The 24202-nt window shown below is 39.4% G+C and overlaps 3 protein-coding genes and 1 long non-coding RNA gene across 8 annotated transcripts; 3 read left to right on the top strand and 1 right to left on the bottom strand.

The window, feature by feature from the left end:
* Positions 1-377: 377 nt before the first annotated feature.
* On the top strand, positions 378-12747 carry LOC103701756 (ras-related protein RABH1e). Its single transcript, XM_008783920.4, has 6 exons — positions 378-630; positions 6784-6854; positions 9262-9350; positions 10516-10627; positions 12080-12170; positions 12253-12747. Exons 1-6 carry the CDS (start codon positions 514-516, stop codon positions 12394-12396), a joined length of 624 nt encoding a protein of 207 aa, XP_008782142.2. The 5' UTR covers positions 378-513; the 3' UTR covers positions 12397-12747.
* Positions 11881-13128, bottom strand: LOC120111889. The gene is made up of 2 exons (XR_005513296.1): positions 12862-13128; positions 11881-12405 (listed from the first exon to the last, which is right to left on the bottom strand). It is a non-coding gene; the product is annotated as an uncharacterized LOC120111889 (long non-coding RNA).
* Positions 12979-14391, top strand: LOC120111888 (proline-rich receptor-like protein kinase PERK9). The gene is made up of 2 exons (XM_039130030.1): positions 12979-13613; positions 13888-14391. Exons 1-2 carry the CDS (start codon positions 13011-13013, stop codon positions 14014-14016), a joined length of 732 nt encoding a protein of 243 aa, XP_038985958.1. The 5' UTR covers positions 12979-13010; the 3' UTR covers positions 14017-14391.
* Positions 14392-16970: 2579 nt separating this feature from the next.
* LOC103701755 (copper-transporting ATPase PAA1, chloroplastic-like) lies at positions 16971-21376 on the top strand. 5 transcript variants are annotated; one of them, XR_003384637.2, is made up of 6 exons: positions 16971-17495; positions 17606-17659; positions 18471-18624; positions 20202-20283; positions 20834-20921; positions 21079-21376. XR_003384637.2 is itself a non-coding variant. In XM_008783916.4 (5 exons), the coding sequence occupies exons 1-4, from the start codon at positions 17046-17048 to the stop codon at positions 20875-20877; spliced, it is 702 nt and encodes a 233-aa protein (XP_008782138.2). In that variant the 5' UTR covers positions 16972-17045; the 3' UTR covers positions 20878-20921; positions 21079-21376. The 5 variants fall into 5 exon arrangements, 3 of the variants coding, with proteins under 3 accessions (XP_017696978.2, XP_008782138.2, XP_008782139.2); XR_003384636.2 differs by having other exon boundaries at positions 20187-20283; XM_008783916.4 differs by lacking the exon at positions 20202-20283 and having other exon boundaries at positions 16972-17495.
* The last annotated feature ends 2826 nt before the right edge of the window (positions 21377-24202 follow it).

Here is a 24202-nt window from a genome sequence, read left to right as displayed (position 1 = left end):
CCGACTTCGAAACTGTCCCCACTTTGACGGTTCTGATGGCCTTTCTTATGCATCGAACCGACTGTGAGCGCGTGCCGGCCCCGACGCTGTCCGACGCGTTTTGTTTCGAAAAGGCGGTTTGACCCCCTGATCGCCTCCATGGGGGTGGCCGGAACGGTTCGCGAGTCGGATCACACGCCACGCACTGAACTCCCACTATCAGAACTCGCCACGTTAACAAAGATGACGTCGCCCACGCAGCAGGCGGGACTTACAGCGGAAGAAATTCGGTGTTTTCTGTTTGAGACAATACAGCTAATTCGTCCCGCGGTTGGCGGGCGCCCGTCCGCCGTCTAGCTTCCGTGGCCTCCTGGCGATATACATAGAGTAGGGCTTCCAACGGATCTCATTCTCTTTCGACACTTTTGATCTCGTCTTCTGGATCGGTGGATCCGTTCTTTCTCCTCTTTCTCGCCACCAAAGATCTAGAGAGAGAGAAAGAGAGAGAGAGAGAGAGAGAGAGGAGAAACCCTAATGGCGGTCGTATCGGCTTTGGCGAAGTATAAGCTGGTCTTCTTGGGGGATCAATCGGTCGGGAAGACCAGCATCATCACCCGATTCATGTACGACAAATTTGATACCACGTACCAGGTGATCTATCCCTCCGTGATTTTCTTTCCCAGTTTTTTTGGCTTGGGGTTTTTGAATTTTGATGCGATTTGTGCTTGTTCTGTTCGTATTTTGGTGGAAAAATTATATTGATTTGGAGGGCGCAAGGGGTTTGATTGCTAGATCTTGGGTAGGTAGAAATTTGATTTGGGGTCTGGGTTCGGAGAAGGAATTCAGATTTATGAAGTGAGCCTTTTGGATCAGTACTAAGTCTCTTTTGTTGAGATGGCGAGCGACTGCTGAGTTCAGATCGATATTTTAGAAGAAGAGAATAAAAGAACTCAGTTCTGTAAACTTGTGCTCCATCAGATCTGTCTTGACCTATTTAGCTTATATTTTCCTAGACATGTATATTTTGTATAATTTCATTGATCATATATAGGAAGTACAACTGGATCGAGGTACCTTGGTGTTGATATGTTACCAAAACATATTCAATAGTTTAATGGGATTTATATGAAAATTGTATGGCTATTCTTCGCAATGAAGGGTTTGTCGACTGGAGACCGAATTCATTCCTGTCGAGGGTTTTAAGTATCTGCAGCTATAGATCGTAATAATATTAGATATGGGCGTGCATATTAATGCCTTATGCACTATATGTCACCAAAATCAATCCTATATCTGTCTATTTAAGTGGAATGGATGTTGCTACTGAATAAGCTTCTTCATCTAACCCATACGACTTTGCTTTTCATTTTTATTTGGAGACTACACATGCATGATATGATATTTTGTTCATATGAAAAGGAAACAGGCTTTTGTGAAACAATTGACAGAATAAAATTTAAACTTATACCTTGTCACACCTCCGACCCGAGATTGCAAGCCGGGGTTGCGGCAACTGTTGCATACTCATAGAAAACTCTCCTCATGAGCATCCAAGGCATCTTATCATAATATCATAATCAGGCAGCAGAAATAATTTAAATAATAATTGTTCAACTTCTAATTAAATAATAGAACTAAAAGTTTTACCAAATCAATAATATTCCAAAATCTTGCGTCAATTTAAAACAAAATCTAATCTATATAAAGATGTCAAAATTTTGTCTGCAATTGTTCTCCCATGATAAATCTTTGAATCGGGCTAATTCTTCGGATCTGTAAAAATAGTAAGAAACCGTGTAATAAGCTAAACAACCTAGTAAGTAATGAATATCTAACTAGACAATTCATATAATAATATAAAACATAAATACAAATTACGATAAATTAGTATAAAGACATAATCAATTTTGTTTCAAAATACAAATTCATTAAAAATCTATATTTTTTAAATATTCGTATACGTAATCATACATCCGATTCCAAACAAATCACATTCAACTCAACAGCCTTAGATTATGGCCATACTTATACCCTATGGTTAGGCCAGAAATAGAACCGTATTTATACCCTACGGAGTGGGTCAGAATACCGTACTTATACCCTATAGAGTGGGCCAGAATACCGCACTTATACCCTGTGGTGGGGTCAGAAACAGAATCAATAAGCTCAATAATAATTAGAGTGCCAATGAATAACTTCCAATTGGCAGAATTGAGAACATAGTCAGGCTGAGAGTTCAAATTTGATACATATCAAAGTTCTTCTTACAAAATAATATATATATATCATAATCTAATTTAAAATATGCATATACGATGTAAGATCGGTAAATAATATAACAATAATCCGAAAATATTACTTCGAATTACATATTTATTTTTCATTCAAAACACCATCTCATAAAATTTATAAATCACATATAAGTCAATTAACAATTTCTTTGATGTAAAAATAATATTATATAAATAAAAAATCTAGAAAAGATAGATCATTACTTACCTTGCACACACAATCCAACTAACAGATCTAATCAATTCCGAAAATCTTTTTCAAAGCCTAATATTCAAAAAAATTTATTAAAATTTCATCATAATCATTTTAAAAATCAAAATTCTAAAAGCCAACACCCTCACAAGGCTAACCAAGCAGAAGTGCCCGACATCTGGATTGGTTCGATCAAGGTAATTTCATTGAATCATGCTCGAACTAGGGCACAACGGGTTCAACAAAGATTAGGGTGATTACCTGAGGGCAGCCCTCTTCTTATGGAAGGTGTTTTGGGACCGCTTTCCGACGAGAGCAGTGCTGACCAGGCGTGGCTGGAGGATCCCCGCAGAGTGTGGGACATGTGGAGCTGAGGAGTTGGTGGATCATGTGCTTTTCCAGTGTACATGGGCGAGGTTGACATGACAGCGGACAGGGATTTCGCAGGGGGCTCGGAGTGTGAGGCCACAGTTCCTTCAGGTGATATGGCAATGGTTGGCCAGTTTGCGGACTTGTCAGGAGACTATTAGAGCGACTTGCACAGCACATCAGATCTGGCTGGCAAGAAATGCTCGTACTCTCGGCGAGCGGAGGGTGTCACCGAGGTTTGTTGTGGAGTTTGCTCGAGCACAGGCCCCAGAGATCAGGCCCACCCCTTCTTTAGATAGACCTTTGACAATTCGGGACACCTAGGGTTCCCTCTTTGCTCCGGTAGCTCCTCAGACGGTGTTTTTCACCCGGGAGCTTCCACCCCCGAGCTTCCTCAAGGTCAACTTCGACGGGTCGGTGCTGGATGGCGGTATGCGGGGCGGTGCAGGTTTTGTCATACGGGGCCCGCACTCCAGAATGGTGGCAGCAAGTGGCTGCTAGCTGTTTGACACGTCGGTTCCGGGGTAGAGCTGCGAGCTGCTTGGGCGGGTTTTCGACATGCGCGGGTGGTGCTGCAGGCCAGTTCGATCATTTTGGAAGGCGACTCGGCCACGGCTATCGGATGGATTCAGAGGGGGTCGAGGGGTGAGAGCACAGACCACCCCTTGATCTGCGACATAGGGATGATGATGAGAGATGGGTGGGCCATCCAGGCCAAGCATGTATTTAGAGAAGCCAATGGGGCGGCCGACTGGGTGGCTGCCTACGCGGCCCACCACTCTGGGTATAACCTTTGGTCAGGGGAGGGGGAGCTGCCACTGACACTCTGCGAGTTGTTGTATTTTGACTTTATTGGGTGTATTCGTACACGTACTATATGAAGCACCCGCTTTAAGCAAAAAAAAAAGATTAGGGTGATTTCTAACAGTGTTTGACGAGGACCAGGATGGAGGCTGAGACGAAAACTTCATGTAGGTTGATCTAGAAATCACTAAGAGTCATACTTATGGAATCTAATCAATTCTAGAGAGAGAAAGTCTAGATAGAGAGAGAAATTTTGTAGAGAGAGATTGGTAAGAGAGAAGAACACTCTCCTCTCTCTAACCAAGGAAGGAAGGGAAGGTGGTTGCAAAAGGTGCCCGGAGTCAAGCACCCACGACCGGCCAACAGGCGGCCGACGGCGACTGGTGGTGCCTAAACCATCAAAAACAGGAGTTTCAATCCCTTAAATCACAGAATCGAGGTATCCCGGCGGCCGAAAATCTAGCCAAGGCTATAGGTCGCTGCAGAGGAACAAAGGGAGGCCTCAACGATAAGAATCGGTGGCAGAACCAGCAAGAAACAAGAGGAAATAAAGCAGTTTTTGCAAAAATACGAGAAACAGGGGCTTTGCCCCTTTTCGGTCAAACATCCAGCTATCACCAGTCGACACTAAGCTTCCAAAGGTCACAGAGGAGGGAGAGAAAAATTATCCAAAGATTGTTGGGTTCTTACCTGGCAGTTCGGCGAAAAATGGCAGTGGCGCGATGGCGATCGACGATTGAGGAGAAAAAAATCTAATATATCCGGTGACTACTTTCCTATTGAAGCTGGTTCTTCGATGGGGGAGGATGGGAAGGATGGGGGGACCATGTTTAAAGCAGAGACTAGGGTTTCATAGTCTCCGACAGAGTCCGAGGAGGAGGAGGACTCGTCCTCCTCCGCCATGCTCAGCCAAGGTTTTGCCTTGGTTCTGGTTCGGACGGGTCTTCGGGTTGTGTTGGGATGCTGGGCTAGGCCAACAGGCTGGCCCAATGAGGCTGGGCCTCACATACCTCTTATAAAAGTTTGATCAAGTGAAAGCTATCATGTTGCATAGATTTTGCCTAATTTCTACTCATTTTTGAATTATGGTGTCCACTTGAGGATTGCCTGTCATGTGGAATCAGTCCTTTGGCAAATGATCTTGTTGGTAGTATGCAATCACCAGATCATTTATACAGCGAGCATGGGGGGTCATATCATTTATACATGATCATGAACATTTGAGGTTCCAGAATCATCCCCAATGCTTAAGCTTCTTGAAAATTGGGGTGCAGGAGGGAATGAACCCAGGTCTATGCTAACACCTAATGACTTTACTGGCTCAACTAGGCATCACTGTTGTGCTTCTAGATCTTACAGATTTGCTGTTCCGTCACGGACTACTCTACATTCAGCCATGCTACAGTGACTTCTGAAGCGCTATGGATGGGACAAAATCCGACAGCCAATTGCTGGCTCTGAATAACCTGCCCAGCAATAAGCTAACCTCTTCCATAACATAATAGGGCGGCGTTGCGCAAGAGCCGAGTGACGTAGGTGCACAAGAGCACTTCGCGCCACAACTATCTCTTTTTTATAGGTTCTACAGACGATCTTTGCGATCCCTTTTCTTACTTAGCTTCTCATAAAAGGCGAAGTCCTCCTTGTCTTTTCTTCTTTGGGGATATATATATTATTTGAGTCCTTGATAACTGAACCTTAGGGCCAAGCTCTTCTGATTTTTTACTCCATTAGAGTGGATAGATCTGAATTAATGGAGCATTAATTCCCTCTTTCATGGTCTCTCTTTGATATGTTAAAAACAATCGTTAGAAAATGTAATTGCTCTTTTGGTCTAACAACATATATCTATATTCTGGTAGCAACTTGAATGTAGATCAGCAAGATGCATCGCTTTACCATCAGAACAATGCAATGTTCATTGGGTTTATATCCGCATGCACAGAATAATTGATTTTGGAACCTGCTTTTGAAAATAGAAGGGTAAATCGTGAAGTTTGAAGGTCCATAATCGAAAAGTGAATTGTCAACCCTAAATTTTCAAGCAAATGATCATGGAATCAAATGAGGAAATTAGCATATAATTAAACTTCATTACTTTTACACAAACAATCTGAAAAAGAAATCTCTTTCCTATGACAATACACATAAACCATTGTTGAGGTTATTTACTACTTTCATAGCAGTACTAGGACACTTGTTGCACTTTTTCTTACTGAAAATTTCAGTAGGAGGCTAGGAGCTATGTTACGTTTAGTGAGTAGTGGCTTATTCTTTAAAGGAAAAGAAGAGAAAGTAGTAGCAGCATTAATGAATTGGGATACACATGACCAGCGACTTATAATGGCTCCATGTTTGTTGCCTTAAGCCCGCTAGAATTCTATCATGAGTAATTGCAGTCTTTACTTGTTTTCCTTGCTCAAGTGTCAGAATCTTTTTTTTTTTTTGTTTTCCACTTTTTTATTATTGGATAATGTCAGAGGAGTTTTGATGGAAGGTTAGATAGATTATTTCTGAAAGACTTCTTGTTTTGGTTATGTCTGCTACCCTGTTTGAGGAATTTTTTGCTGAAATGTTGGGACAGAGGTTTTCTGGTTTGCATTTTTGTTGATATATGATAGCAGAATTATATTACTGAAAAAGAAATATTCTTGTTGAGGAAAATTCTTAACCAGTTAGACTAGATGCAAATGTGTCTTTCAATTTTTGCAGTAATTTATAATTAATTTGATGTCATTATAAGTTCAGTTTTCTGACTTCTGTCTAGAGTTCTAGTTCCCATAACAAAAATTATCTTTTACTTCTTCTAAGCATCTATGATATATGTTATCTAGCATTGATTCTTGGAAAGAGATGAGATTTGTTTTTTCTTTCTCCCAAAACCCTGATCTAAGAGAAGTAGCGATTTTGTATCAAGAGCTTGCAATTTTTGGACTGTTCTTCTTTTTGTTAACCTTGGAGTCTTTCCCAAGGAATGTTTGAATGTTTCTAATATACTTTTCGAGGACTCAACATTTATGTCATCGCCTCATTTTAGTGCATTGTGGGAATTAGTTATAAGTGTCAATTCATCGTATTAATTGGTGCATAAATATCTATACCAGTAACTATGGTTTCTTACTTTCACACTCCGCAAAAACTTTGCAGGCTACAATTGGGATTGATTTTCTGTCAAAGACAATGTACCTTGAAGATCGCACAGTTCGCTTGCAGCTTTGGTAAGGTGTCTGTTTCTCTTGCTTTCTGATGGCGAAATCAAATTTAACTTAACTTGGATTACATTCTTACAGTTTAAGGGAAACATGCATAAAATGTAATTGGTTTTTTTTTTTTTTTTTTGGGCGGGCGCCCCCCGGGGGGGTGGGGGGGGGGTGGGGGGAGGGAGATAAGGTGGATAACGGTGTTTCATGCATGAAAAATGTGAACTGCACTGGTCTTGCACAAAACATAAATGCAGTGCAAGAAAGTGCAAAAGTAGATTTTGATAGGAACATGATCATATTAGTCAGAAAAAAATGAAGGCTTTGCTTTGTAATGGCATTTTCTATATGATGTGACCCAGTATTTCGAATGGTGGCGCTGGCCTTGCCCTTTTATTCCTTCTCTACTATAATGATTTATCAAAATAAAAAATATTACTTTATAATTTTGTGGGCAATATTTTCCTTTTCCAGAAAACAAGTGGTACTAGCTCGGCAAGCATTCCCCATGTGCTGGTCGAAGAAGGTTTCCAAGTGGAAATCCTTAGTTTTGGATTTGTGGAAGACTCCTTGTTCAATTATCATTATCAGCCTCCTTGCCAGGCCGCTGTTCTTTTATTTCCTGTTGTTGTAGCCCTTCATATTCAGAATGCTGCAGCGACTAGAAATAGTGTTAAGAAGTTCTTTGCTTGTTATAGGTTGAGTTGGGAGGTCCTAGAGTTGTTGGACATATTTCTGCTGTAGTTATTTAGTCAACTTTCAATATGGGGCCTCATGAGGATCTAATTTTTGTAAGCTAATAGAATTTGTTTTCTAAATTCAAAAGGTTCCTTTTGGATTCCTTGCTAGCAAGTGGGGAGTGCTGTAATGGTCAGGTCCTTTATATGAGCAGTTTGCTATTCCATTGCATTTTAAAATTTTTTAACAAGCATCTCCTAGCTCCTTTTGTTTATTCTTCTGTTTATCTGCTCTTCTGTACTCTTTTGTCTCTATATTGCTGCATCATTATTACTGATAATATGTAAATATGCGGCTCCTTGGTCATTAATTTTGCTGTTATGTTCGAAAAATCTTACCAACTCTTTTCTTGGAGAAAGACCCATGTTGTATGTTATTTGCTAGTGATTTGCTTTTATTAATGAAAGACCACGAGGTTGGATGCTAGATTTCAAGAATATTTTTGTTGGGTTAGCTTTCTAAAACTAGTTGAGCTAATAGAGTATTTCTGATGCAATGATATATCAATATAAATGATAATGAAAAAGTGGCCAAGACATCCAGCCAAGTGATTATTTTTTTTATCAATTACAATTAAATAGAAACAGAAATATTGACATTGACTAAATATGGGTACGGTGAGTGACGTGAATATCGCTTTTGGAGCATAGCATGATCAAAACATGAAATGACAAAACATAAGATATTAAATTTACCAATAAGGTTGGTTGGGAATGCTACAAGGTTTAGAACATAACCGACATGAGAAGAGATTAGCAATATAGGGTGAGTTTTACAAAGAGAGAGCATTGAGATGTATATATGGTTTGTTGAAGGATAATGTGATGCAGAACCAGTTCAGTTTCTTCTTCCTCCTCCTCTTCTTCTGTTATTATTATGTACAATGAAGAATACAAGGAGAGTTTGGATTTATGCTGCAGGATAAGAATATAGGAGGGTTGTAGCTAAGAAAAATTGGGTGGAAATTGTTATTAAGACTTTGCGAAAACTTGCATTAACTTAGGATGTAGCATGTAAAGAACAAATGATGGTAAGGATGTAGATCAAGCGATTTTGCATATCTTCAGATTTTCTTGATGTTATTGTTCCACATAAAAATGTTGATTCCTTAAGTTAGGTTCGTGGGGACTGGGCTTATGGGACTGCTAGTGACCATATGTTTATGGACATGTAATTTCTCTGTTATTGCATTAAATGTCTAGATGCAAATAAAAGTTTCAGTTTATATAATGATGCAAAAATACTATATTTTGCTGTTATCGCATATTCTGGTGTCCAATTCTTTTGCGGGGAGAGACAATTACATACATACATACACACATACTATGTATGTGTGTATGTATGTATGCGTAATTATCATTGATCACTCTGGTTGTGAAGAACATGCTACCCATTTCACTATTTTTAGCATCCCAATTTTTAACCTGCATAGAAGGAAACTGACTGTTCCTCTGGCAGGAGTTGCAATCTCTTCTCATGTATATGAGAGAACAAATTCTAGTTTCTAATAGATTATGTTCTTAGATATGTAATATCCTTGCTTTCTTTTTTGAGCAACTATTCTCACTTTTATCTATATATAGAAATGTCTATTTAAGCTTCTCCATTTCAAAGTGATTAGAAGACAAATAGGAGGAGTGAACTCAGTAGTCTATATAACATCATTTTATTGTCATCTAATCTGCAGGGATACTGCTGGACAGGAGAGATTTAGGAGTCTTATTCCAAGTTACATCAGAGATTCTTCTGTTGCAGTACTCGTTTATGATGTAGCCAGTAAGTGATACTTGTATTTTTTCTTGCAACAGTCATCTCACATTTCAGATGCTGCTGCATGATTTATCATCTATCTAGCTATCTATCTAATTTTTACCATCATCATCATCACTTTTGTGGTTATGTTGCTCTCATTGGCTTCCTATGCTTCAGTTTGTTTTCAATAAGGGACATTTTGATATTTTTCTATTTTCTGAGAATATAAGTCTAGCGAGAGTGCGTGCAGAAATTTGCATGGTCATGGTTTAAGGTACTAGCAATTATTTATGTTACAATTGCTCAGGCCTTCGTACATATTTAGAAATTAAATAATCAAGAAACAACATTTTCATGTCCTTGGACGGCTAAATGACGCATTAGCATTCAAACCAATCCCTTTGTCAATTGCAGTACCTGCTGTTCCCTATCCAAGGAAATCTTAGTAAAATCCTTGACTGGGTTTATCTGAAGAAAAGGATATTATGTGTTCTGATATCAGTAATTAAAATAGAACAGTTATCATACTTTTCATCTGTCTCCATGATGTATATAAATAAGACACCATGACTAATAATGTCATTCTGAAAACGTGTCTCCCTTTTAGATATCACAGTTCATTTTTTACGTTACCTGCCAATCGATTAAATTTACATGCATGCACAGAAACAAAAGGTATCTTAATTTCACTATAAAAGAGATGGCTTTGTCAAGAGTACTGTGAGGACCAGGATGTGCTGGATGTAAATTGTGAAGGTGACTAGTATGATATTACCAATCTGGACTGCCACTTAAGTCCTACAATTTTTTTGCAACCAGAACTTCATAAAAGTTTCTAGAATTTTATGGTTTCTAAATCACATCTTCAAAATTTTTCCTCCACATCATTGCTAGAAGATTGGGATTACTCCCTCCATGACTGCAGATTGTTTTCTATCTTTTACATTACATTTTGTGAATAAGTTAAAATCAAAAGCCAGGTAGATTTACAAGGAATGGTTAGGCAAACACACACCCTAGAAGGTACTGGATAAAACAATTTCCATATCCAGGAACACTAATAGAGAATATTCATCTGCTTCTAATTATTTCAAAACACAATATTTATCAAGTACTCACAGAAATGGGCTGATCCACATAACAAGTAAGATGTCAATCTGGATATACAGTTATATGTTTTTTTGTGCAGATCGGCAATCATTTTTAAACACTTCAAAGTGGATTGAGGAAGTACGAACAGAACGGGGAAGTGATGTTATTATTGTCCTGGTAGGAAACAAGACGGATCTTGTTGACAAAAGGTGATAACCCTGAAACCTCTCAACTATTTGTTGTCTAAGTTTCTTTGAGTCTGCTTCGTCGTTTGTGTTGATGTGTGAAGTTGCTAGCTTTAAAAGCAACCATGGAATTGCGATAACCTGGCTCATCAAAAATTGTTTTTTTTTGAAGTTCTTTAATTGTTTGTGTTGATGTGTGAAGTTGCTAGCTTTAAAAACAACCATGGAATTGCGATAACCTGGCTCATCAAAAATTGTTTTATTTTGATTGATTCATGTTTTTGACTGAGTCCACTAGTTTAACAAGCACTAGAGAAGATGTGCATTCAGTTTTTTAGTGGTAGATACCTCTATATAAATTTTCTGGTGGCCATCTAACATGTGAAGGTGCTTGCATAGCTGATTAAATGGCCGTTTTCCTTCTCTTTAACTCATATCTTTGATAAGATGTTCTCTTGAAAGAATGCCATTGATTGTATGGACTCGTACACTTGTTATGCGGGTATCAGGAGACGAATGTCGTGGAAATAGCTCCATATGAGTTGGAACATGGTAGCAAAAATGTTGACTTCTCGATTCGTTTCATTACTTTATCCTTTATCTTTTTCTTTGTTCTTTTTCTTTGGTGAAGTGTATCCTTGTGCCAGTAATATGTGATTGAATTTCTTGCAGTCAACAGTATACTCCACTCTAGTCTTCTCAGTTTGCATGACAGAGCTGTATACAAATCAGGAACAAAATAAAAAAAGCACCAAACCATTGATGATTTGATATTGAATAGGTTTATAAACAAAGTATATACTATTAATTGTTAACTTCCTTGTACATTTTGGTCAGGATTAGCAGTTGGTTGGGTTGGATCAGGTTTTTATCTGCCTAGGATGCAGGAATTCTGTTAAATGGTCGGTAAACCTGATCCTGAACCTAACATGTTTATTAGACAAGTGATAAACAAGTCAGATCAGGTTGTGTCTGAAATCAGATATTTCACCTGGCTGTACGCACTTAGGCACAAACCAAAACATTTAATAAATGGTCAGCTGTCTCAACCTGCTTGTGATCCAAGCCGGATTATGTCCAACCCAAACCTGCTAACTTTGTGTTGGGTTGGCAAGTCTGCTAGGGTTCCACTATTAATTTTAATATATATTTTCTACTTGAAATTTATTTTTATAAAAGTTACAGCAAAGAAAAAATTATGTAGCGTCATGTACTGATTGGCATGTGGTTCTTTAAATAAAATTGCGTGCAGATTCAATTTATTGACTTCACTGACATGTCCAACTGTCTGCTGCCGCATATGGACTTAATTTCTTGAAATGCAAAGCCAAGCAGCGATCAGATTATTAATTTTTTTAGGAAATCCTTTTTCTAGCTGATTCACCTTAGCCTACACTATGTGATTTTACCTGCATCTTCTTCAGCTATAATTCCATTACAGTTGCAAACAACCATGTTTTCTGCCCCTGATAACAGGCAAGTTTCTATTGAAGAAGGAGAAGCCAAGGCCCGTGAATTTGGGGTCATGTTCATAGAGACCAGTGCGAAAGCAGGATTCAACATCAAGGTGAATCGTATCTGCTTGACTATGTTCTTTTCCAACATCACTTCCTGGTTACTAATGTTGAAATAAAAATGGACAATTGCAGCCTCTCTTCCGCAAGATTGCTGCAGCCTTACCAGGGATGGAGACTCTTTCTTCGTCCAAACAGGAAGACATGGTTGACGTCAACTTGAAGCCCACCGTCACTGCCTCGCAGACGGAACAGCAATCAGGAGGATGTTCATGCTAGAGAAAATACCTGCAGAGTATACAGGCAAAAGTAAGTATTGGCCAAGGAGAACTTACAGACGTTAATACAAGTGCAGTTTGAGGATTTCATATGCATGAGTCTGGAGAAGTGTCATTCTTTTGGATTTTGCGGTGGGCTACCGACTGATCTCCTAATTGATGGAGACTTTTCCTCTCTGTCTTGTTTGTATAGTAAAAGCCTTGTGGTTTAAATTATATGTATCGTTACAATTTTTCCAACGCTAGAACTTGACTAGGGGCTACATTATTTGATTGCCAGGGGTGTTTCATTAGTTCTTGTACTTGGTCTGGTGTTTAATAAACTCTATAAAGAGCTGCATTCTTTTTTAAATTCCTGAAGCAAAAACGTTTTCTGGTAATGGCAGAGAACTATCAGACCTACCTAAACTTGTTGGAGCAGGTTGTTGATTTGTTAACAGTTTTCTTGATTGAAATCTTAATTTACCTGCAGAGCAATTTCAGCCGCCCGATGCCTTAGGCGGACAATCTCGACCGCCGTCTCCTCCCCATATAAGAGACTCCGTTCCCACCCTCCCCACAATTTGAACAAGAAATCGAACGCCCTATCTACCAAAAGTGGGAGAGAGACCAGAGATGGAAGCGGCTTCCAAGAACCCGCCGGAAGCTGCCGAGGTGACGGCGTACATCTCGGAGGTGCGGCTCGAGTCCTCCTCCGCCACCGTCGGCTTCTCCGAGCCGTGCCCCTGCTGCGGCAATAGGAAGCGCCGCTGCCTCCACCCCCCCTCCCGCTCCCGAAAGAAGCTCCTCGTCTTCGAGCCCGCCTCCGCCTCCGTACCCTCTCCCTCCCCCTCTCCCACCCGCCCCGCCCTCCTCCGCTCCGAGTCGTCCCCCCTCCCCTCCTCCTCCCGCCGCGCCGGCCTCTCGCTCGCGCCCTCGCCGCCATCGCCCTCTGCCTTCCTCCGCTCCCACTCCTTCCCCTCCGCCCCGCTAGACCGCACCGTCTCCCCTGCTTTCCCTCCCCTTGTTGAATCGCCCGCAGAGGCATTCCGCTCCCCTCCACCGACCGCCGCCCCTCCCTTCGTGCACCTGCGCTCGGATCCTGTCCCTCCGATGTCGCCGCCGTCGTTGTTGGTGCCCGCGCTGTCGGACCGTCGCAGCGACCGGTCCAATTCCAGCGCGGGCACCCCCCCAGCGGCGGATACGGCGATAACCTGCCCCGCGTCCAGCAATAGGAGGGTAATTCCTTTTCCCTCTTCTTTTATTTATCCTTCATTCTTTTTTATCCTTAGTGATCCAATCAAGAATTCATGACCGTCCGATCTCCATCGGATGGATGGTTTGATATGTAGCAGATCATCTGAAACGAAATACATTTTCTTGATTTTTGAAGAAATTATTGTGTAAAATTACAATAAACTACCGACCTTGGGTCTTTCTTGCCGCCATAATTTTGGTTATTTTAGCTCTAATTAAGGGTATAAGTGCTGAAGGGCATTTTGGTAATTTTCAGGTCCGGATGAAGGATGGCGGGGCGTCGTCGGAGAGGGGCATGGCGGAGTGGCGGAAGAGGGAGGCGGTGAGGGTGAGCGTCAACTGCGAGTGCGGTGTCGTCCGCGAGGTGGTTCTCCTCCAACAGTAGAGACGACAGAGAGAGTCCTTGCAACGGCCCCCTCAGCCGTTGATGAGGAGATTCCCGATCCATGATGATCGGCTTTTGTTATCTTCTTCTTCCCGTGTTCGATATCCCCGACGGAACTGATTCATGTTGTACGGTACAGGAAAGATCCTTTGATACACCCACATTTACTTCCCAAGCCATTCACCTCTTGCACCCTTTAACAACTTGTTCTCACCCCGGTTTTCGTTGGAATAATTCGGACGTCGGGGTTGGATATGCTGTTTATGTACAGTGGGTGTAAAGGCTTGATTGTCCTACAAACACGTTGAAATAAAATAATTGCACGGAAGTGAAATGTTACAAGCGTTGTGATTGTGACCGGAATTGCTTCATAAAACGCCGATGCTTTTTTTTTTTTTTTTTTTTTGTGCTGAGAAAAAAAAGGAAAGGAGAGGGAGGAAGGGACAAGCCCACCCTGCGTAGCAGCCTCCACTGGGCCTCCATCCCGTTAGAAGAATGTTCGATGCGGGCAGAAATGACCGTGTGTTGGGCACCCCGGCCGGTTTTACTCATACTCTCCCCATCCGTGGGTCCGGCTCGGTTACCCCTCTGGGCTTCGGTACGAATATCATGTATGAGTACGTCACACCTGGCACCATCGAGACTACCAGCAGAGCAATACGTCCTTTCAAAATGCTCCTACTAGGCTACCACCTCAGTGGTAAACCCCGATGCCTTTCACCGACCCATTATACCATTATATTGGCTAATCCAGCATTTACTTCTCAAGGCATTCCCTTCTGCATGATTCATGGCACTAACAGACACTAACATGACAAATGTGCTTGGCCACAGATATCTCGCTAGTACAAATACACTGAAATCCGAAGACGGCATCAAATCCTGGGGCCTAAAAGTTTCATGGAACATTTTGTTTGGGCAGAAGCGCATGGCCTTAATGTTGAGCAGCAGAAAGCCAATCCCGACGCCATCCCAATGAAGCAAAAGGATTTGAGGATGAGAAGTATGCAAATCATAATTCTCACGATCAAGAGGAGCAGAAGAATAGGAACAAGACTTGGCTTAGAAACCCCACAAAATGTAAGCCTTGATGCATTAACACGACTAACTTTAAAAGGAAGCTAAGAATCAAAGGAGCAAAGAGAGCTGATTTTGCTGATTGCACAAGCTTCAGAAAGAAGCCTGATTCAGAGATATGGCAGCTGGTAACCAATACACACAACTTGAAATCGTGTAGCTCATTTGTAATTCAAAGAAGTCAACCACAAGCCTCTTCTCTAAAAAAGAAGAAGTGCTCCAAGATTTCAGGATAATATTCCACTCATACTATCGTTAAAATCAGTAAAATTCATGAGAACAACAAAGAATGGCATCTGGGAACAAGTTCGGATGTGAAAACTTCATCTGCAAGATATGGCAATTTGAAGCCTGCATCTTCTACAGGTGAAGATTCAAACAGGGTAGCAAATGCAAGGTAAGAGGAAAAAAATGAGGTTGAAATTCTGGTTTTCCTAGTGTTAGAAATATTCCAATTGAGACCAGCAAGCTAGCGAGAGGTGTGATTGTCAGATAGCTGGCTTTAAATGGTCTGGACATTCTCAGTTGGCTCCAACAGCAATCAATGCGTATGAGAAAGAAACAACTACAACAGGGTCTAATACAAGATGTAACATTCTTCGCAATCTCAATTCAGTTCAACCAACTAAAATTTTTTAAAAAATATATATTTCAAAAAATTTATTTACAAAAGGAATTACATTGTAACAAAAAAACCTTATGGAATGACATGGCAGTTTGTTTCAAAGATCCACCAGCAGACTTAGAGTTAGTGTGCTTTAGGTGCAGAAATTAACATTGCGATTCACCAGCAAAGAATATTGAAGAAAGCTTTCATAGAGCTAGCAGATCACTAAACTAGCCTGAACAACTTGTATTTGAGCACATTATTCATGGCAAGTTCAATTCTTCCCGCCACTAGAGAAATAAACAAAGTGAAATTATAAATAGCAAGAAATAAATTTGTTTGTTTATTTTCATGTAAAGTCATTCAGTTTGCTTGTATTAGCTCAACATCTTGAACATACTTTTCATATTTGCATGTACATATTTTTGAGTAACCCATGCATAGAGTTCTAGATTTATCAAAACATATCTACCTCTCCATATACAACAGAACTATAAAAAAAATTCTGAAAAAATTTTGATTTTCTGTACTCCAAATTAAGGCTTCTCAGCGAACACATTTACGTAAAACCTTGGTGGCTCCATATCACTTTGTGCATGCATCGTTTCATGCAAACTACATGGAAAGCACATATATTGTGCTCTATCCATACTAATGATCTAATCACCTATTCAAATCAGACATCTAAAATTAGTCTTATACCTGGAAATAAATCTAATGATGATCAGATATTAGGTTGGCGTATGTCTCTTGTGGAACTTAGGTATCCAACGAACAAATGCTTTGGTATTTGTCTTTTGCCATCAAGAGATTGCTGGTTTTTGTTTGTATAACAATATGTGTGGGCTATTTATTTGATAATTTGAACAGACCATTTATGACTCAGCCTAATATATGAGTGATCAATCATTAACCTGCAGACGTTCATAAGGCTCGTTTTCTTGGAGGGGAGAAAATGATGAGAAGGAGCCCAAAAGAACAGATAAATATTGAAATGATGGAAACAAATCCAGGCAAAGAAAGGATTAAACCAAGGACTTGGTTATCATCTTAGAGGAGGTTTGAAATTCCGGAAATAGATACTAAAATTATGAACTTAGTCTGAAACATAATAAAGAATTCTATTCAGACCCCGGAATTTTAAGCTAAGTAAGTTCTTAAAAATTCCATGCAACAAATTTTTGGGTCATTTTGCAAAATTATTATTTTGCAGGGCTATTTTGGTCACATGGATAATTTCCAACGCCACCTACCACTTCCAAGCTCCTGGCTCCCGCTTTCATGACCGTCAAAACCGACATCTGAGCAAAGAAACGGAGAGAGAAGAGATAAAGAGCTCTCTCCGATGGAGTCCGCGTCTCTTCCCAGAATACCCCTCCTCGCCTCCTCCAAACCCCTCAAACCCTCCCTCGTTTATCGCCACCTCCGTCTTCCCTTCCCACAATTCCCCTCCTCCTCCTGCTGCTCCTCCTCGAAAGCCCGATGCGTTGGGAGTCTCGACTCTCGGAGATCCCTCGATCTCGTCCCCATCTTCTTCGGAGGGAATATACTCCGGAGCTCTCCCACGGCTCCGGTATCGAGTAGATTCGCCTCCATATCGAACTCCGCGGCCTTTTCCGGTGCTGGCGGCGGCGGCGGCGGGCCCCTCGGCGGCGGCGGCGGCGGGGGCGGCGGCGGCGGCGGGGGCGGCGGCGACTGCGGATCGGGCGGTGGTGAGGCGGCGGTGAAGTCCATCGCGGGGGAGTCCGAAGAGGTTCCGGTTTTGGGGTCTGACGTGATCGTTCTCCATGTCGGAGTAATTTGACATCTCCTCCTGTTTATTTTCTCTGACAAATTCTTGGTTTCGCTCTCATTTTTTTTGGGGGAAAATGCGATTTTTAGGTTTTAAGTTGACATTTGTTGCAGGGAATGTCTTGCGGTGGATGCGCTGCGAGCGTGAAACGAATCTTAGAAAGTCAGGTAAGAATTCGACTATAGTGAAATTTCGAGAAAACTACTTTATTTATAAGTGGAATCAAATGAGTGAAATGGGAAATTTTTGATTTTTAGATATTTTCGAGATAGTTGTTTCGCCATGATGATAGTCTTCGTCTTCTCTAACGTAAGAGGCTATGCATCTTTTCCATTACTATGTGGATGTGGCAGCACTGGTTAACAAGCTTTTATGTGAGAACTTAGTATTCCTAAGGGTAACATTTAGGATTTCTTTCCAAATACTGCAATGGAGCGCCGCCAGCTCCCTGTCTGACGTGGCAGGACGAGGAGATTGGTGCGATTTATGGGAATTGGTCGTGCCATGTCAGATTTTGCCCCTGCCACGCCAATGCCATGTTGGGTCGAGCAATCTGGCGGGTGCACCATAAGGTGTTCGTTTATATAACAACCTCTATGGTCCCATCAAATGCTTTCTGATAGATCTATATTCCAGGGGGTGAGCCTTGGTGCAACATTAAGATTGCTCCATGTATTCAAAACATGGAAATATACTACATTCGGCAGGTGGGAGTAAGACTGCATATATCCTACCCTTCCCATACCCCGGCAGCGGCCTAGTGCATGGGCGGCCCTTTATAGATTTTATATTCCCTTGTTCAATTTGTTTACATAAGTTCATTGCAAGATGCCATGACTTAGTAGACAAATATTTTTGCCTTGTGGATGAATTTGTTGACTCTTATTATATTTCCATACAATTTTAATTGATTGCCTATGATGTAATTTGCTTCTGTACTGGTTATGCGAAATATATTTGGACATGGATGCACGGCAGCCTCAAGTGTCTTCTGCCACCGTTAGTCTTGAGACAGAAACAGCATACGTTTGCGTTGTACCTGAAGTCAAGGTTACACAGGATTGGCAGCAGCAGTTAGGGGAGAAACTAGCAAACCACTTGACCGCTTGTGGATTTAAGTCTGGCCTTAAAGGTAATATCTAATCTATAATCTTTGCTACGTTCTTTACCACAAGTATGACCTGTGGGAAAGGAGATTTTTTTGACCATTATTGCCTCTGTTACTTTAGGGGTCACATCTCATTCATTGTTCAAATAACTATCAGTCTTCCTTGTTTTTCCTTTCTAAACAACTACCCACCACCAACCATACAAACAAAAAAACAAGAAGAGAAACCATCTAGATGATCTGTAAGTTGTGCTTGATATAACTAGTTGGTGAACTTAAGAAACAAAAATATATGCTTTTCTATAATTCAATATTGATATTTGATGCATTTTGTCTTCTAGATTCCTCATTTGATGTGTTCTGTCTATAGTTAAATTGCATACTGTTGACTGTTGAATCAGAGAGCATGCATTCATCAATTGCCTTTTGAGGACTTCTGGAATCTCCAACATATTAAATCCTAATAACTCTTTTCTTTTGTACATGCATTCACCTACAGGATTCTATTTATAGTTAAGATCTCATTGATTTTATAATAAAATCTTACCTCAAGTATATTTCAACTTTTAACTAATTTTGGACATTTAAATCTTTAAATATGGCTAAGGGCCTAGGAATTCAACTTGAGATCTTAAAGGTATTTTCTTAATGGGTATGAGACCATAAAATTCTATATTTTTGTGTATTATGTGCTCCAGAAATTTGCTGGCATTTTGTATACATCTAAGTTGAACCACTATTTTGACTGATGCTGCAATCTTCTTACCTTATAATTTGTGCCCAAGCTTAAGGACTATATTCTTAAGTTCATGCATTTTTGCATCATAATGATATAATTTTGTAAACAATAATAGCAAGATCTTTTTTTTTTTTGCTTAATTAGTTGAAGAAAAAAGTATCTTATATGTGGGTAAAGGCAAGAAGTTATACAACAAACACAGCAGAAGTTTAAATGAACAAAAACAAGGAAACATCTTTTGTGACCAATTGCAACACAAACATTTGGCAAATTGCATAAACAGCTCAGATTAAATAAAGTGGTTGCCAATCCTAGTCTCCAATTAAACAGCATATCTTACTCGATCCATGGTGTCAGCTATGAGAACCAAGTTATTAATATTATCCACAAAATTTTGTGAGACTGTTACAACCAGCTTTTATCCTGACATTCTTCTAAATTAATTCTAACTTCATATCCATGATTGATGGACAAAAGAGGGGTTTATCATGAAACACGAAGGGTCAGCAGGTGGGCAGAGAGACCTACCTTTGTGAGCAAACCTCCAAGGTTTTTCAAGACTTGAAATGAGTCAAGATGGGGAGGAAGGCAAGGTCTAATGTATGAAACTATAATCATCTATAAGACACAAACTGTAAGTTGAAGATGCTGATCACTAATTCATATACTTTCTGTAATCTATCTCTATTTGACAAGAAAATTAATTGATGTTTGGCCCCATAAGGCATGTTTAAACTCTAAAGAGCGTCTTTGTCATCAAGAAAAACTTTCATTAGTCCAAATCAAAAAGATGCTCATTATTTATTGAATCCCATTTGATGCCATCAGAACGCTTCTCTTTCATCAGTTCTTTGCATGTCAGATATTAACTCGAGACCTTATGGTAGCATCATACTTTCTTCTTCATCAGAATATACAGTTTCTGCTGGCTATTAAGGCTCTCGGTGAGTTGAGAAGTGCAAATTAACATTATTTTGCTAAAACTTTCCGTGTTTATATTCATTATTAATGTGTTACTTAATGGATAGGAGTTTTGTGACATGTAGGTCGAATACATTATTTTCTTTGTATAATTCTTGCCAGCTTGCATAATCTTGCTAGCTAAACTTCTGCTGGATAACCATCTTTTGGAAGGTTAACACTGCCAAATTTCTCCAGGCATATAGTACCAGGTGTACACGATCCTTGTTATGTTATAATTTTTAGTGTGATAATATGAAAAAGCTATAGTTGGGGAATGAAGGAGCTTCTGAGACTCATGATATTTGTTTGGCTTCTCATCCCTGGGGTTTCTTGTCTTTGCTTAAGAAATTAGAAAGGATGTGTAGGTCTCTTGAAATTGTTGTCTGTGTGTATTTAATTAAAAAAAAAAAAGAAACAGAAAAAGAAAAAATAGTGACGGGCTTTGTGCCTTGAAACATCTCGATGACTGAGAGATCCTTGAGTGTGAACGTTACTCCATGATTTTTATGAAGCTTGGTGCTTAATTAGCAGGACAAGGACACGCAGTTGGAGAGATTCAATCTGAGGGGGGATAAGGATGCAATGTTGAACATTGCTTTGATTCTTCACAATTAAAATGGTATATGCTTTTTCTCTGCTTGTTTTAAATTTTCAAAGGGAATTCACTCTTTATGAGCAGCATCTTATTGATATCATGATTTTTATTTCACATGTAGAACCATATGTTTCATTATTTCTTAGCTGAAAGCTTTGTCAAATCAAATTTGTTTCTATAGATGTTGGAGGCAGTTGATGGACTCAACAAAGGACTTGCAGTCTGGCTTGGAGTTTTATTATCATAAATTTCCTCTGTTGTCATTCATTTACTTGAGCTGTTACCATACATTGAAGACTTAAATGGATCTGATTTTTATCATGCAACTAGTAGAACACAATACCAGCCAGCTCTGTTTGTTGTGTTAATATTTAGCTCTGTGCCTTAGAAAAGCAATGCGACTTTCTATATTAGGTTTCACTATTCTGCAAGTTTAGTTTGATTGTTGTACATGAAATTTCTCCAGTTTTTCAAGTTCATTCCCCTTGATGTGGTTCCAGAAAAGCTACTAGCGCTACTACTCAACTACTTGCAATAGCTTAGTTAACAGTAGAATGCTTCATATGCCCAGTGTCTGGAAAAATTACTCCTTGACATGCTTTAAAGGTATGATATGCAGTTGCCGCTTAATTATGTTATCCAGATAAGCTGCCAGATTGATGAGTTGCTATGTTGTAGTTGTTGCAGAAGTTTATAATTTTCCCTATACCAATAAAACAAACTTAAACAATAATGTTGCGGTCAATTATGGTAAAATCAATGATATTATTGAGGGATGGGTATAATAGAGAAATTATAGAAGCTGCATCAACTAAAGATCAAACTGATGAGATGGTATGGGCACATAAAAAAAAAAAAGAAAAGATTAAGAAGTGGAGGAAAAGACCTGAACTAACATAGATGGAGGCTGAAAAGGATTTGGAAAAGCTTGTGATAAATAAGATGACTGACACAGAGGATTCATAAATAATCAGGACAAAGAATGATAACTATAATTAATCTTCACCAGACTTGTCCAGACAAGTCCGATCTTCCATCATATATCAAGGCTGTAACTGGATAAAGTGGATTGTTAGAAAATTAAGCATACATGGAGAATCAGGTATCTGCTAACAGACCAGCTGGCTAATTAGTTTCCTTATAATGCGACATTAATAAGTATACTTTTCACTCTTCATGTAGCGCACTTGAGTCTGTATCTCTCTAAAAATATGATGGTCAGACCTCTATGAGGGCTCGAACCTTGGACCTCTCCCAGTTGGAGAGGGATGTCAACCAATATAGCTTAGGCTGTTAGCCCACCTTAGTCTCATCACCTTTTTGCATACACATGATTGCTGTTGGTTCTTGATGATGTTACGAGGGTCTTGCTAAACTCCTCTTTTGCTTAGCTGAATAACTGACATAAAAAGAACTTGGAACATCCACTCCAATTGGATCTTGATCTTAGATTCTTCTCTTCAATCCACATCATATTTTTCTCTTTATTAAGGACAATAGATGTGTTATTCAATTAGTTCAGATTATTAAAATGAAAAATGTGTAAATGAAGAGAAATGGTTTCAATGTAACAAACCCCAAAGAACTAATAAGACCGGAAAAAAGAAATCAGTAATAGAGGAACTCAGATGTATGCACACTTCCAACTTTCAGACTGCTTCTAAAGAGTGATACTATTAAATACTGAGGCAATACTTAGATTGCTGTGCTGTGCTTCTGGCATTAAGAAATTGAACTGTCTTCAAAACCATTACATTGTTTTTGATTAAAGCTATATAAGATTGTATGCATCATCCAGTCTTGTTTGGTGTCAGACCTAAGTAACTTGGAACTGGTTCCACAAACTCACAAAGTTGTTGGACAACTTTAGATCCCATCCAATAAATGGTTCATTTTTATACATGATACATGCTGTAAGAAGCAGGCATATGATCATCCAAGCATGGCTGGGAGGCACATATTGCAGTTGTAGCTGCTGAAGTACTTGTGCTTCAACTAAATAGCAAGAAAGCAACAGAACATGGCAACACTGCAACATAGACACATAGGTGTGAAATACCTGGTATTCCTCTGGAAGCTCCTCTGAGACGGCCAGCATGTATCACCCACAGATGAACCTTCCTGCAAAAGATATAACTGATTTCTTCATCAAATTCTTCTGGAAATGACTAATCTATAACTTTAGAATATCAAAACACTATGAAGGATGAAGAAAGGTTTTTCTTTTACTTCCCCTTTTTATTGTCTAAGAGTTTGGGTGTCATGATTTTCTTCATAAAAATAATTAGGGAATGACAGGAAGAGGAGAAAAGATGGAGGAAAGCATTAAAGGTGGGATTTCAGATCATAACAACATATCTTGAGAAAATTATGGGTCCCTGGGTTTCTCATGATGCCAATGATTGGGCTTTATGAGAAACTGATTTTATCTAAAACTTGGTTTAGCATCATACCTAACATATGATTGGCAAAACCAAATAAAACCATGTTGCTTAAAATCTTGTTTTTCCAGACCTTGTAATGAAACAGCCCCATAATATTTATAACTGGATAGATGTCTCATACCAAAAATTCCAGGGAGATTATGAAGAGGATCATGATTAGGACTGAAGTTGGATTAAGATCAAAAATTTAATTGATTTGGAAGCTAATTTAGTTCTCAAAAAGGAATTGGATGTCAATTTAAATTTGGGATAGGACTCAAAGTTGTAGCCAAGTTTATAATAGGTTTTTTATGGCAAAGAGGAACATGTATTAGAAAAAAATTAGTGTTAAAAGTCAGGGATAGTGGCGAACAATATCAGAATGAGGCTAAATTCTCATAAAATTATATGATCCATATAATAATCCATATAACAATCTAAACTAATTTTCTTGTGATTAAAAAACAGTAAAATTAATTGATTGAGATTAATATTGGATTCAAATCTTGGTAAAAGAGAGATTATTTAATGTCTGGAGACAAAATAGAAAGTGATTAGCTTGAAAAATAAAATAAAATTAAGGTTGTTTAAAATTAAGTTACATATGCTTAACCACATAGGCAACTGTCAGCCTCGGCCACTTATTAAGACATCATCTTACAAACTTACAAAACAAGCTAGAGACATAGTGGACGCATTATCAAAACTTGCTATATAAATCTTAAGTTCAGGTAATGTATAGAATGCTGAGGATTTGTGAATTCAGACTCATAGATATGCTTATCAACATCAAGATAGCATGGGAGTTACAATAGGCTGGGTTTATGAGCATGTAACCATGCCTCTGCATCTTAAAAGAGCATCCTCCATAGACCATATGAT

The sequence above is a fragment of the Phoenix dactylifera genome, chromosome 9, assembly GCF_009389715.1.
Source record: "Phoenix dactylifera cultivar Barhee BC4 chromosome 9, palm_55x_up_171113_PBpolish2nd_filt_p, whole genome shotgun sequence".
NCBI classification, from domain to species: domain Eukaryota; kingdom Viridiplantae; phylum Streptophyta; class Magnoliopsida; order Arecales; family Arecaceae; genus Phoenix; species Phoenix dactylifera.
This window is presented reverse-complemented; position numbering and strand designations above follow the sequence as displayed.

Coding starts and splice junctions, on each gene's coding strand:
- LOC103701756 (XM_008783920.4), top strand. CDS start 514: ATGGCGGTCGTATCGGCTTTGGCGAAGTATAAGCTGGTCTTCTTGGGG. Junction 6,855..9,261: donor ACAGTTCGCTTGCAGCTTTG/GTAAGGTGTCTG, acceptor TCTAATCTGCAG/GGATACTGCTGGACAGGAGA. Junction 12,171..12,252: donor AAGCAGGATTCAACATCAAG/GTGAATCGTATC, acceptor GGACAATTGCAG/CCTCTCTTCCGCAAGATTGC.
- LOC103701755 (XM_008783916.4), top strand. CDS start 17,046: ATGGAGTCCGCGTCTCTTCCCAGAATACCCCTCCTCGCCTCCTCCAAA. Junction 17,496..17,605: donor TGATCGTTCTCCATGTCGGA/GTAATTTGACAT, acceptor CATTTGTTGCAG/GGAATGTCTTGCGGTGGATG. Junction 18,625..20,833: donor ATTTAAGTCTGGCCTTAAAG/GTAATATCTAAT, acceptor CTTAATTAGCAG/GACAAGGACACGCAGTTGGA.
- LOC120111888 (XM_039130030.1), top strand. CDS start 13,011: ATGGAAGCGGCTTCCAAGAACCCGCCGGAAGCTGCCGAGGTGACGGCG. Junction 13,614..13,887: donor CCGCGTCCAGCAATAGGAGG/GTAATTCCTTTT, acceptor GGTAATTTTCAG/GTCCGGATGAAGGATGGCGG.